We start from the raw sequence: 13,226 nt of genomic DNA, 5'->3' as shown, positions 1-13,226 counted from the left end.
TCTTCAAGCAGCCATCAATCATCTGGACTGGTCTCCCATCTCTACTGCCTCTGACATCAACTCATCCTGGGAATTCTTCCAAAGTAAATTGCTCTCTCTCATGCACAGATTTATCCCATCTCGTCTTCAGTTGTCATAGCCTTCCTCCCGTCCATGGTACACGGAATCTTGTGGTGAGGCTGTTGCCCAGAAACAACTTGCTTTCGTCTACTGGAAAGCAAATCCAACCGAAGGAAATCTCATTTCCTTTCACAAAGCCCGAAACAAGTGTGTATCCACCCTCAGGAGTGCCAGGAAACAAAATCTCTCCGTTCTCAAGACCGAACTCTCTTATCTGTCTCCCTCTTCCAAATCCTGGTGGCGTCTGGTCAAATCTGTTTCTGGTGTTTGTTCCCCCTCCATCCCCTCCCTCACCTCAAACGGCTACACGGCTGACTCCGCACGTGAAAAAGCTGAATGCCTCAACTCTGTGTTTGCCTCTAAATCTTGTGTCCCAAACCCATCCCTCTCTGTACCCACCGTACCCAGTCGTAACCAGCTGCTCCGGGACTCTGTGTCCTTTCCTCCTGACAAGGTGGAAAAGTTTCTGTCAACCCTCGACTCTGATTCCGCAACTGGACCTGACGGCATCAACCCACGGGTCCTAAAATCCTGTTCTTCCACTCTTTCACTCCCTCTCTCTGTTCTCTTCACCCTCTCTTTTGCTCAAGGTCATCTGCCATCTGCTTGGAATTCAGCCAACATCACCGCTTTGCACAAAAAGGTGCAAAAACAGATCCTAGCAACTACAGACCAATCAGCCTTCTCCCAATTATCAGCAAAGTCATGGAATCCATCATTGCTTCAGATATGAAATCTTTCCTCTTCTCCAATGGCTTGATCTCTGATCATCAATTTGGTTTCAGACCTGGTCACTCTACTCTGGACATGCTGCTTCTGCTTTCTCAACAATGGATGGAGGTCCTCAATGCCAAACAGGAAATTAGAGTTGTCTCCCTTGACATATCACGTGCCTTCGATACGGTCAGGCACCCCGCTCTGCTCACCAAACTCTCCTCCTTTGGTATCCATGGAAATCTCCACGCATGGCTGGCGGACTTCCTCTCTAGTCGTAGTCAACGTGTGGCCCTGAATGGGTTTCTCTCATCTCCTCTTCCTGTTCAGGCTGGAGTTCCCCAAGGCAGTGTTCTGGGCCTTGTGCTTTTTCTGGTCTTCATCAATGATCTCTCTGACTCTCTTGAAAATCCTCTCTATCTCTTTGCTGATGACTCTACTCTCTGTCGCTCCATACCTCAACCCTCAGATCGGCAGTCAGCAGCCTCCTCACTCTCTGCAGACCTGGACAAAATCACAGACTGGGCAAACAAGTGGAACATGTCTTTCAATCCTGACAAATCTCACACTCTTACGATTTCTCTCCGAAAAGACCGACTGGACAACCCTCCCATCCACTTTCTGAATAATCCTCTCCAAGAAGTTCTGTCACTCAAGCTTTTGGGTCTCACTGTCTGCCATAATCTTTCCTGGGAAAACCACATTTCAAATCTGGCCTCCAAAGCCAGTCGCCGCCTGGGCATCCTCCGTCGTGCGAAGTCCTTCCTAGGCACACCTGAGCTCCTCACCACATACAAGGCTTTCATCCGCAGCTCAATGGAATACTGCTCTCCCCTCTGGGCTGGTGCTCCTGCCTCACACCTAGCTCGTCTTCACGCTGTTGAAACCAAAGCGTTCAGAATCATTGGAATCTCCCGCGATGAAGCTAACTCCAAGGGCCTTTCACTCACTCACCGCAGGCAGGTTGGTGGTCTTTCCGTCTTCTTCCGACTCCTCTCTGGCCTTGCCCCCCTAGCTCTCTCTGGGCTCTGTCCGCCAAATATTCCTACAGGTCGCACAAGATCTGCCTGCAACCCTCTTATGGTCAAACTGCCAAAATCAAGACTCTCTGCTCACCTTCACTCCTTCATTCCTCTTTTCTCCCACCTATGGAACAAACTCCCTCACTCTCTTCAATCCCACTCCACCCTCCAGGTCTTTAAAACAGCTGTTCACCACCATCTCTTATCTTCCCCCATCCAAAACCTTGATCTTTTCTACCCCCGCTAATTTAACCACAAATCCACTTTTTTGAAATACCAACTTCTGTCCTGGAAGTCCTTGGTGTCCTTGTGTTTTATACTTCCCCCCCCCTCCCCCCCCTTCCCACGCCTCCTCCCCCCAAGCCCTCTCCCTCCCACACATCTCCCTGCTCTCAAATGTTGTGTTTGAGTGCTTCCCCTTCTCTTCCCATCTTGTCTTCCGCTCCCTCTTTTTATTTATTTTGTTTGTCTGGTTGATTTGTTTGTGAAATAAATGTTAGCTCTTTCACGAGCCTCGATTCAGTATACAAAAACAAACAAACAAAAGAAAACACAGGAAATGTCAATAACCGAACAGGTGAGTCAAAAGTACGCCCGCTAAACATTTTTGAGTATTTGACACAAATCGAGATCGGTACCGGATGACTTGCCTCACAACGTGTGTGCATACGGAGAAAGATTGTCACATTTGTTTTGTTGCACCCTTGTTTTGTTTTGTTGCACGGTGTGCATGTTTTACAGCACAAGAGCTGGATGGGGTGATTTGTTTCTCAATGTGTTTTTTTTTTCTGTGACATTCTAATTGTTTTCAGCTCTTCGTACATCCACCAACATGCTCTTGGATGCTTGGAAAGACGAAATATGGTGGGCACAGCATCTGGTCTCAGTAAACTTTTGGGTTTAACACCAACAGATAATTTTAAAAGTCTCTTTCAAACAATCGGTATCAAAATTCTCAGATGAAAGGCGGCTGGTGTCGTGTTTCTCAGGAAGTCAAACAAGTCTCAAGTTCTGCAACCATTCCTTCCACCGATCTGGCTGTTTAAGTAGCAAAGAACAGAAACTAATGTTTTCCGTTTTGTTCCTCATCCGACCATCTGTGTTATTATAACAGCCAAAGGCAATGCACTGCAGCATAACACACAAATACAACGGATGCCACGTAGATTACTGATCTTTATTGCAAACAAATATATGTTGGGCTTCTACTACGCATAGGATGGATGGCATCAGCAAAAGCGGGGCCCAATAATGGTGCGACCAACCGAGTCCACACAAACTACCCAAAGTTGTCATTGTATTGATTCACTTGTTTTTATAAGTCGCACATATTCACAGATGTAGGTTTTGAAACATGGATGATTGAATTAAAGTCTTTCTAAAAATCCCAGAGCTCTCCTTCAACTCTGAAAAACTCCAATTCGTCAGAATCATCGAACACCTCATCACACTTTTAGTATCTGATCAGTGGCTCATCGAGCATGTATTTTAGCTGAAGTCTTCCACAAAACACCTGGCCAAACCTGACATTTGACTGGAGCCTGTCAGGGCAGGATTTTGGCATTTGGTGAGGATGGCAGCCACAACTCGCTTGCCCCTAAGGGCTAAACATCACATCTGGCTCTCCTGGATTCAAAGCTCTCAACATTGTTGGCATCTCATACCAAGATGACAATGGACATGGCATGTTACTCTGACATTTCAGACAGGTCAGTGGCCTATGTTTTTTTTTTTTTGTTTTTTTTTACCGCTTACCCTCCGGTCTAACTCCCTTTGCTCTCAGACCCTCTGCAGTTCGTCAGGTGCACACGTTGTTCCAGTAACCCCCTCCTTAAAGCACCGGTATGTCACGTCATCCACCATCCTGACCCGTGACACTTTTCTACCCACACAACTGTGGCCCCACTACCCAATTGTCAGTACATTGTGTTTTTACCATATCACCTTGCTCTTCATAAGCCGAAACGGCATGGGATATTTAATGCCTACCGGCAATCAATGTAAGAGGACGAGTCCCCATCTTAATGTTCCATCCAATAAATGGGGCATTTTGTGATACATCACCCTGCTTGCAAAGCACCAATCTGTTAGTCTTAACTCAGGACAGAAGCTCAAAGTGAAGTGTGCTAGCTCTGAATCATATGGTCAGATTCTTCAAAAACTCAAATTACAGAAGCATTTCCATGCATTTGGCAATTATGTACATGATACATACCATCTGTGCACGGAGGTACATCTGGGCCTGAGTGAGAGCACCTGCATTTGTTGCATTTCCAAGCAGAACAGCCTGTTGGGTAATGCCACCACCAGCTGCAGAGGCCACGCCCTGTGCTCGTCCAATCAGTGGTTGTGACACACTCGGTGACAGGTTCACCTGAATGAAAATGGTGGTACAAGAGTGGTGTTCAATCGTACCTGTGGGCTTGTTCCTTCTGACCCTCACATATTTATTGCCAACTACTGTATATGTTTTTCTGGGGTTCAGGTTCCCCAATAAATACATAAAATCCCACAGCACAGCGATTCCGTCTGACAACGCATCACGTCATTCATTAATGTATCCGTTTACACACAAAAGCTATTGCCATGACAGCATCTAATGTAAAAACAAGGAGATTTATAAGTGGCCTCGTCTCAATAATATAAAAGTTACCATAAAAATTCTATTTCGAACACAGACATGTAGGTAACACACGAGGATTGTTCACATTCACATGTACAATTCTAAACATTCTAATAATACATAAATAAATAATAAATACATTCTAAGCACCTGCTTTCACCTTTGCATCTCAATCTCACATTATCTAGTAATCTGGCATTTTCCTCATACGAGCTTAATTCTCATTTAATGCTGGCCCAAACCGAGGCCCACCCTCCCCTTCCCTTCAGTAGCACTTTCAACAAGGGAATCTGCAACTATCGGGGATGCCTTTTCGTAGTGGTTTCACCGGCAAATGCAAGTCGGGGCCTAATCTTCCCCACTGTTCCCTGCTGCCCGGATTCATCGGGGCGTCGATCGGACCACTCCCTCTCGTCTCTCTCGAGCAATGCAACATGATCCTGCATTTTCAATCCCTGGTCTCATAGTCCATGAGCCACTGCAACCACCACACCCTTTCTCTGGAGAATTTTGCAGACCAAGTTTTGTGTGAAGTATGGGTCCTTCCCATTTGAAATTTATTTGTTTGCCATTTATCAAAACTTGTGTAATATCCAGGTGCCATTTATCCAAATAATATGTAATAAATGGTAATATGCCCTGAAATATAAAATAATGATGCTCGCTTTTTCTGAATAGAACAGAACGTGAAATATCCATTTACTATGTTTACAAGGTCTACTATACATACCCAATAGTAATGGGGAACCACATTTATCCTTACATTTAAAGAGGAAGTTGTAGAGAAAAAGATAGCCGACAAAAAGGTGTTTGAATACATCAGTGAATACATAGAGCAGAACATCAGGGGATCTCGGGTTGAACGAATAACAATGCTATGTGATAAATATTTATCCTTCATGCAAGTGCATGTTCCATCACACTACAATCCACAATACAAGACACACAAACTAAAGTCGAAACTCATCAAGCACTTTGGTCAAAATGAGATTTTGTCAACCCAACTTTGAGAGTGAATTAGTTTATTCACATGAGTTAACTGCTGTAAAAGCCTTCTTTGAATCCGCATCCTCACACGACAAGAGACTGGAAGAAGCAGGTATGGTATTGTGTCGATACATCATCACAATATTTGTTTCTGTCATTACAAGGAAAAGGAAAAGCATAGGAGCCTTGTGGTAGAAGAGAAAAGGAGCCTAGCGGTAGAAGAGAAAAGGAGCCTTGTGGTAGAAGAGAAAAGGAGCCTTGTGGTGGAAGAGAAAAGGAGCCTTGCGGTGGAAGAGAAAAGGAGCCTTGCGGTAGAAGAGAAAAGGAGCCTTGCGGTGGAAGAGAAAAGGAGCCTTGCGGTGGAAGAGAAAAGGAGCCTCGCGGTGAAAGAGAAAAGGAGCCTTGCGGTGGAAGAGAAAAGGAGCCTTGCGGTGGAAGAGAAAAGGAGCCTTGCGGTAGAAGAGAAAAGGAGCCTTGCGGTGGAAGAGAAAAGGAGCCTCGCGGTGAAAGAGAAAAGGAGCCTTGTGGTGGAAGAGAAAAGGAGCCTTGCGGTAGAAGAGAAAAGGAGCCTTGCGGTGAAAGAGAAAAGGAGCCTTGCGGTGGAAGAGAAAAGGAGCCTTGCGGTGGAAGAGAAAAGGAGTCTTGCGGTGGAAGAGAAAAGGAGCCTTGCGGTAGAAGAGAAAAGGAGCCTTGTGGTAGAAGAGAAAAGGAGCCTTGTGGTGGAAGAGAAAAGGAGCCTTGCGGTGAAAGAGAAAAGGAGCCTTGCGGTGAAAGAGAAAAGGAGCCTTGCGGTGGAAGAGAAAAGGAGTCTTGCGGTGGAAGAGAAAAGGAGCCTTGCGGTAGAAGAGAAAAGGAGCCTTGTGGTGGAAGAGAAAAGGAGCCTTGCGGTGGGAGAGAAAAGGAGCCTTGTGGTGGAAGAGAAAAGGAGCCTTGTGGTGGAAGAGAAAAGGAGCCTTGCGGTGGAAGAGAAAAGGAGCCTTGCGGTGGAAGAGAAAATGAGCCTTGCGGTGGAAGAGAAAAGGAGCCTTGCGGTAGAAGAGAAAAGGAGCCTAGCGGTAGAAGAGAAAAGGAGCCTTGTGGTAGAAGAGAAAAGGAGCCTAGCGGTAGAAGAGAAAAGGAGCCTAGCGGTAGAAGAGAAAAGGAGCCTTGCGGTAGAAGAGAAAAGGAGCCTAGCGGTGGGAGAGAAAAGGAGCCTTGTGGTGGAAGAGAAAAGGAGCCTTGCGGTAGAAGAGAAAAGGAGCCTTGTGGTAGAAGAGAAAAGGAGCCTAGCGGTAGAAGAGAAAAGGAGCCTAGCGGTGGAAGAGAAAAGGAGCCTTGCGGTAGAAGAGAAAAGGAGCCTAGCGGTGGGAGAGAAAAGGAGCCTTGTGGTAGAAGAGAAAAGGAGCCTAGCGGTAGAAGAGAAAAGGAGCCTTGTGGTAGAAGAGAAAAGGAGCCTAGCGGTAGAAGAGAAAAGGAGCCTAGCGGTGGAAGAGAAAAGGAGCCTTGCGGTAGAAGAGAAAATGAGCCTTGCGGTAGAAGAGAAAAGGAGCCTTGCGGTGGAAGAGAAAAGGAGCCTTGCAGTGGAAGAGAAAAGGAGCCAACGGTGGAAGAGAAAGGAGACTTGCGGTGGAAGAGAAAAGGAGCCTTGCAGTGGAAGAGAAAAGGAGCCTTGCAGTGGAAGAGAAAAGGAGCCTTGCGGTGGAAGAGAAAAGGAGCCTTGCGGTAGAAGAGAAAAGGAGCCTTGCGGTGGAAGAGAAAAGGAGCCTTGCAGTGGAAGAGAAAAGGAGCCAACGGTGGAAGAGAAAGGAGACTTGCGGTGGAAGAGAAAAGGAGCCTTGCAGTGGAAGAGAAAAGGAGCCTTGCAGTGGAAGAGAAAAGGAGCCTTGCGGTGGAAGAGAAAAGGAGCCTTGCGGTGGAAGAGAAAAGGAGCCTTGCGGTGGAAGAGAAAAGGAGCCTTGCGGTGGAAGAGAAAAGGAGCCTTGCGGTGGAAGAGAAAAGGAGCCTTGCGGTGGAAGAGAAAAGGAGCCTTGCGGTGGAAGAGAAAAGGAGCCTTGCGGTGGAAGAGAAAAGGAGCCTTGCGGTGGAAGAGAAAAGGAGCCTTGCGGTGGAAGAGAAAAGGAGCCTTGCGGTGGAAGAGAAAAGGAGCCTTGCGGTGGAAGAGAAAAGGAGCCTTGCGGTGGAAGAGAAAAGGAGCCTTGCGGTGGAAGAGAAAAGGAGCCTTGCGGTGGAAGAGAAAAGGAGCCAACGGTGGAAGAGAAAAGGAGCCTAGCGGTGGAAGAGAAAAGGAGCCTAGCGGTGGAAGAGAAAAGGAGCCTTGCGGTGGAAGAGAAAAGGAGCCTTGCGGTGGAAGAGAAAAGGAGCCTTGCGGTGGAAGAGAAAAGGAGCCTTGCGGTGGAAGAGAAAAGGAGCCTTGCGGTGGAAGAGAAAAGGAGCCTTGCGGTGGAAGAGAAAAGGAGCCTTGCGGTGGAAGAGAAAAGGAGCCTTGCGGTGGAAGAGAAAAGGAGCCTTGCGGTGGAAGAGAAAAGGAGCCTTGCGGTGGAAGAGAAAAGGAGCCTTGCGGTGGAAGAGAAAAGGAGCCTTGCGGTGGAAGAGAAAAGGAGCCTTGCGGTGGAAGAGAAAAGGAGCCTCGCGGTGGAAGAGAAAAGGAGCCTTGTGGTGGAAGAGAAAAGGAGTCTTGCGGTGGAAGAGAAAAGGAGCCTTGCGGTAGAAGAGAAAAGGAGCCTTGCGGTAGAAGCGAAAAGGAGCCTTGCGGTGGAAGAGAAAAGGAGCCTTGCGGTGGAAGAGAAAAGGAGCCTCGCGGTGGAAGAGAAAAGGAGCCTTGTGGTGGAAGAGAAAAGGAGTCTTGCGGTGGAAGAGAAAAGGAGCCTTGCGGTAGAAGAGAAAAGGAGCCTTGCGGTAGAAGCGAAAAGGAGCCTTGCGGTGGAAGAGAAAATGAGCCTTGCGGTAGAAGAGAAAATGAGCCTTGTGGTAGAAGAGAAAAGGAGTCTTGCGGTGGAAGAGAAAAGGAGCCTTGCGGTGGAAGAGAAAAGGAGCCTTGTGGTGGAAGAGAAAAGGAGCCTTGCGGTGGAAGAGAAAGGAGCCTTGCAGTGGAAGAGAAAAGGAGCCAACGGTGGAAGAGAAAAGGAGCCTTGCGGTGGAAGAGAAAAGGAGCCTTGCGGTGGAAGAGAAAAGGAGCCTTGTGGTGGAAGAGAAAAGGAGCCTTGCGGTGGAAGAGAAAGGAGCCTTGCGGTGGAAGAGAAAATGAGCCTTGCGGTAGAAGAGAAAAGGAGTCTTGCGGTGGAAGAGAAAAGGAGCCTTGCGGTGGAAGAGAAAAGGAGCCTTGTGGTGGAAGAGAAAAGGAGCCTTGCGGTGGAAGAGAAAGGAGCCTTGCAGTGGAAGAGAAAAGGAGCCAACGGTGGAAGAGAAAGGAGACTTGTGGTGGAAAAGAAAAGGAGCCTTGTGGTGGAAGAGAAAAGGAGCCTCGCGGTGGAAGAGAAAAGGAGCCTTGCGGTGGAAGAGAAAAGGAGCCTTGCGGTGGAAGAGAAAAGGAGCCTCGCGGTGGAAGAGAAAAGGAGCCTTGTGGTGGAAGAGAAAAGGAGCCTCGCGGTGGAAGAGAAAAGGAGCCTTGCGGTAGAAGAGAAAAGGAGCCTTGCGGTAGAAGAGAAAAGGAGCCTCGCGGTGGAAGAGAAAAGGAGCCTCGCGGTGGAAGAGAAAAGGAGCCTCGCGGTGGAAGAGAAAAGGAGCCTTGTGGTGGAAGAGAAAAGGAGCCTCGCGGTGGAAGAGAAAAGGAGCCTTGCGGTGGAAGAGAAAAGGAGCCTTGCGGTGGAAGAGAAAAGGAGCCTTGCGGTGGAAGACAAAAGGAGTCTTGCGGTGGAAGAGAAAAGGAGCCTTGCGGTGGAAGACAAAAGGAGTCTTGCGGTGGAAGAGAAAAGGAGCCTTGCGGTGGAAGAGAAAAGGAGCCTCGCGGTGGAAGAGAAAAGGAGCCTTGCGGTGGAAGAGAAAAGGAGCCTTGCGGTGGAAGAGAAAAGGAGCCTCGCGGTGGAAGAGAAAAGGAGCCTCGCGGTGGAAGAGAAAAGGAGCCTTGCGGTGGAAGAGAAAAGGAGCCTCGCGGTGGAAGAGAAAAGGAGCCTCGCGGTGGAAGCGAAAAGGAGCCTTGCGGTGGAAGAGAAAAGGAGCCTCGCGGTGGAAGAGAAAAGGAGCCTTGCGGTGGAAGAGAAAAGGAGCCTTGTGGTGGAAGAGAAAAGGAGCCTCGCGGTGGAAGAGAAAAGGAGCCTCGCGGTGGAAGAGAAAAGGAGCCTTGCGGTGGAAGAGAAAAGGAGCCTTGCGGTGGAAGAGAAAAGGAGCCTTGCGGTGGAAGACAAAAGGAGTCTTGCGGTGGAAGAGAAAAGGAGCCTTGCGGTGGAAGACAAAAGGAGTCTTGCGGTGGAAGAGAAAAGGAGCCTTGCGGTGGAAGAGAAAAGGAGCCTTGCGGTGGAAGAGAAAAGGAGCCAACGGTGGAAGAGAAAGGAGCCTTGCGGTGGAAGAGAAAAGGAGCCTAGCGGTGGAAGAGAAAAGGAGCCTAGCGGTGGAAGAGAAAAGGAGCCTAGCGGTGGAAAAGAAAAGGAGCCTAGCGGTGGGTTGTTCGTTTTGCCTGCCAACCACGAAAGCATGATTATCGCTCCTCTCAAACCCAAGCTACTTCCCAGTGCAAAATTGCTTTCCAAACACACACCGACAGCGAGGCTGCAAGCCAAATAGGATATTGTTCTTCACTCGAGCAGCTTGAACCAAAGGGGAGGACGTGTTGGGGATAAGGGCACGGAGAAGGCAGAGGGTGAAAGACCAGAAATGAGGCAGAAGGAGACAGATAGACCACCTACCTGTCAGCGAAGGCAAGGTGATAAGCCCATAGACTCAAGCTTCATCGTGAGAGATTATAATGACCTTGAAAGGCTTGCTTTTGAGAGCATCAAGCTGAGCAAGTTGTGAGGCAGGGTAGGGAGCCAGCCCAGGGGGGAGAGCAGTACTCCTGCGGATGAAAGCTGCAGATGAAAGCCTTGTAGGTAGATAGGAGCTCAGGTGTGCCAAAGAAGGACTTTGCATGATGGAGTATGCCCAGTCGGTGTCTCGCTTTGGAAGCAAACTTTGAAATGTGGCTTACCCAAGAACGACCATGGCTGAGAGTGAGACCCAAGAGATTGAGTGACTGAACCTCTTTGAGAAGGTTGTTGAGAAAGAATATGGGAGGATTTGTCGTATAATCTTTTCAGAGAGAGAGAGAGAGTGGGATTTCTCAGGACTGAAAAAGATATTCTATTTGTTTTACCAGATTGTGATTTTTCTCAAAGTCTGAGGAGAGGGAAGAGGCTGCTGCCTATCTGTCAGAAGGATGGGAGAAGTCACGGCAGGTAGTGGAGTCATCAGCAAAGAGATAAAGAGAGTTATTTTCCAGAGAGTTGGTGAGATTATTCATGAAGATGAGGAACAAGAGTAGCCTCAGGACACTGTGGCATTTCAGCCTTGACAGGGAGAGGAGGGTACAGGATCCTGTTAGGAGCTACATGCTGACACTGGGAGTGGAGGAAGTCGGTGATCCATGAGAGGAGGTGGTCTTGGATGCCACAATCAGAGTGTTTGGAGAAAAAAGCAAGGTGCCACAATGCATCAAATGCTCCAGACATGTCCAGAGAGCAGGCCCTGATCTCATGTTTGAGACTGAGGACTTCCATCCATTGTTGGGAGAGTAGAAGTAACTTGTCAAGGGTAGAACGACTGGGTCTGAAACCGAACTGATGATTTGAGATCAGGTCGTTGGAGAAAAGGAAGGACTTAACATCAACTGCAATGACAAATTCTATGACAATCCGTATAATTAGGAGCAAGCTGATAGACCAGTAAGTAAAGAAGATCTGTTTTGCACCAGGTTTGTGTATTGCAGTTATGTTGGGTAACTTCCCTGCAGAAGGAAACTGACCAAGAGAGAATGGTTGGGTGAATAGAACAGAAAGAGGATGAGCAAGAGCAGCAGGACAAGTTTTTAGGACACGTGCATTGATGCCATCTGGGCATATCACAGAATGGGTGTTGAGGGATGGCAGAAACCTATCTGCCTTCGCAGGTGAGAAACATAGTATCTGGAAGCAGTTGGGTACAAGAGGGGTAGGTATAGTATAGGGAGTGAGGGGTTGGGTGCACAATATTTTGAAGCAAACACAGAATTGGGGTATTTGGCCTTCTCACAAGCAGAGTCAGCTGTGGTACCATGTGAAGTGAGGGAAGGGATGGTAGGGGAGAACACACCAGAAACAGACTTAACGAGGCACCACCAGGTGTTTGAAGGAGACAGGTTTGACAGTTCAGTCGAAGTTGGCCAGATGTTTTCTGGCTTTCCTGAGAATGACACACTTGTTCCGAGCTTTGTGGAATGATCTGAGATCATCTTTGGTGGATTTGCCTTCCAGGAAGAGAAAGCAATTTTTTGAAGGCAACTGCCTCACCAGAAGATTCTGTGGAGTAGAGGCGAGAGGATGGGTGTGATAATTGCAGGCGAGAGGATGGGTGTGATAATTGCAGACGAGATGGTATAAATCCATACATAAGAGAAAGCAAGCTTGTGTGAAAGGATTCCCAGGAAGTAATAATATCAGGAGAGGTGGAAATGATGGATCAGTCAGTCTTGAAATGAGAGGGCAGCTTATAATTCCTGCAAGTTTACTTGATCTCGGTTTTGGAATTATTAGGCAAAATCCGGGTCAGAAGGTTCATACATTGAGTTGATGGCGTCACAGAAGTCCTTTGCTGCAATGGCATGGCTGGTTGAAGAGGTACCAACACCCAGCAAATTGGCGTGGCAACAGTTGAAATCGATACATATATGCCAACATAGGCAGGAGCACAAGCCCAGAGGGGAGAGCAGTATTACATTGAGTTGCGGATGAAAGCTTTGTATGTGGTGAGGCGACTGGCTTTGGAGGCCAGCTTGGAAATGTGGTTTTCCCAGGAAAGATCATGGCAGATAGTGAGACCCAAAAGCTTGAGTGACAGAACTCCTGCAAGAGGATTGTTCAGAAAATAGATGGAAGTGTTGTCCAGACGGTCTTTTCAGAGAGACAAAGTGAGAGTGTGAGATTTGTCAGGATTGAAAGACATGTTCCACTTGTTTGACCAGTTTGTGATATTGTCCAGGTCTGCAGAGAGTGAAGAGACCTACCAATCTGAGGGTTGGGATATGGAGCGGCAGCGAGTGGAGTCATCAGCAAAAAGATAGAGAGGATTTGCCAGAGAGTCGGAGAGATTATTAATGAAGACCAGAAAAAGCACAGGGCCCAGAAGACTGCCTTGTGGAACTCCAGCCTGAACAGGAAGGGGAGATGAGAGAAAGCCATTCAGGGCCACATGTTGACTACGACCAGAAAGGAAGTCTGCAAGCCATGCGTGGAGGTTTCCATGTATACCATACGAGGAGAGTTTGGTGAGCAGAGCGGAGTGCCAGACCGTATCAAAAGCAGGAGATATGTCAAGGGAGACAGCTCTGATTTCCTGTTTGGCATTGAGGACCTCCATCCATTGTTGAGACAGCAGAAGCAGCATGTCCAGAGTAGAATGACCTGGTCTGAATCCAAATTGATGATCCAAGATCAAGCCATTGGAGAAGAGGAAGGATTTGATGTCAGAGGCGATGATCGATTCCATGACCTTGCTGATTATTGGGAGCAGGGTGATTGGTCTATAGTTGCAAGGATCTGTTTTTGCACCTTTCTTGTGCAAAGCAGAAATGTTGACTGATTTCCAAGCAGATGGCAGATGACATTGAGCAAAAGAGA

General features: G+C 47.9%; 1 protein-coding gene across 1 annotated transcript in view; it reads right to left on the bottom strand.

The window, feature by feature from the left end:
• The window catches only part of LOC137429019 (polyhomeotic-like protein 2), a 359,347-nt gene that overhangs the window by 143,676 nt on the left and 202,445 nt on the right, over positions 1-13,226 (bottom strand). Inside the window, exon 7 of the mRNA XM_078780934.1 lies at positions 4,072-4,230. Coding sequence (XP_078637060.1) covers positions 4,072-4,230 — 159 coding nt within the window. The remainder of the gene's footprint in view (positions 1-4,071; positions 4,231-13,226) is intronic.

This window comes from Myxine glutinosa, chromosome 6 (assembly GCF_964187855.1).
Source record: "Myxine glutinosa chromosome 6, kmMyxGlut1.1, whole genome shotgun sequence".
Classification (NCBI taxonomy): Eukaryota; Metazoa; Chordata; class Myxini; order Myxiniformes; family Myxinidae; genus Myxine; species Myxine glutinosa.
This window is presented reverse-complemented; position numbering and strand designations above follow the sequence as displayed.